Source organism: Eurypyga helias, unplaced genomic scaffold, assembly GCF_000690775.1.
Source record: "Eurypyga helias isolate BGI_N326 unplaced genomic scaffold, ASM69077v1 C15027200, whole genome shotgun sequence".
In the NCBI taxonomy this organism is placed as follows: domain Eukaryota; kingdom Metazoa; phylum Chordata; class Aves; order Eurypygiformes; family Eurypygidae; genus Eurypyga; species Eurypyga helias.
Genome location: NW_010279416.1, coordinates 1 through 313, shown reverse-complemented (window position 1 = coordinate 313; position 313 = coordinate 1). Strand labels below are relative to the sequence as shown.

Genomic DNA, 313 nt, shown 5'->3' with positions numbered 1-313 from the left:
GATTCTGTGATTCTATGACCCTGGGGAGCGGCCGGCGCGGGGACGTGCGCCGTCCCTCAGCGCCAACCCTTCCCCAGAGCCCCCCACGGTGCGAGTGTCGGGGAAGAAGGCCGACGGGATGCTGACCTTGTCGTGCCGCGCGTACGGCTTCTACCCGCGGCCCATCACCGTCAGTTGGCTGAAGGACGGCAAGATCAGGGATCCCGAGACGGAACGGGGCGGCATCGTCCCCAACGCCGACGGCACCTACTACACCTGGGCGTCCATCCAGGCGCGCGAGGCCGAGAAGGACAAGTACCGCTGCCGCGTGGAT

At 67.7% G+C, this 313-nt stretch overlaps 1 protein-coding gene across 1 annotated transcript; it reads left to right on the top strand.

Moving 5' to 3' along the window:
* Nucleotides 1–77: 77 nt before the first annotated feature.
* Nucleotides 78–307, top strand: LOC104515846 (class I histocompatibility antigen, F10 alpha chain-like; the record flags this gene model as incomplete). The annotated part of the gene is made up of 1 exon (XM_010159971.1): nt 78–307. A coding segment is annotated over one exon (230 nt), but the record flags the coding sequence as incomplete, so codon positions are not given.
* Nucleotides 308–313: the final 6 nt, after the last annotated feature.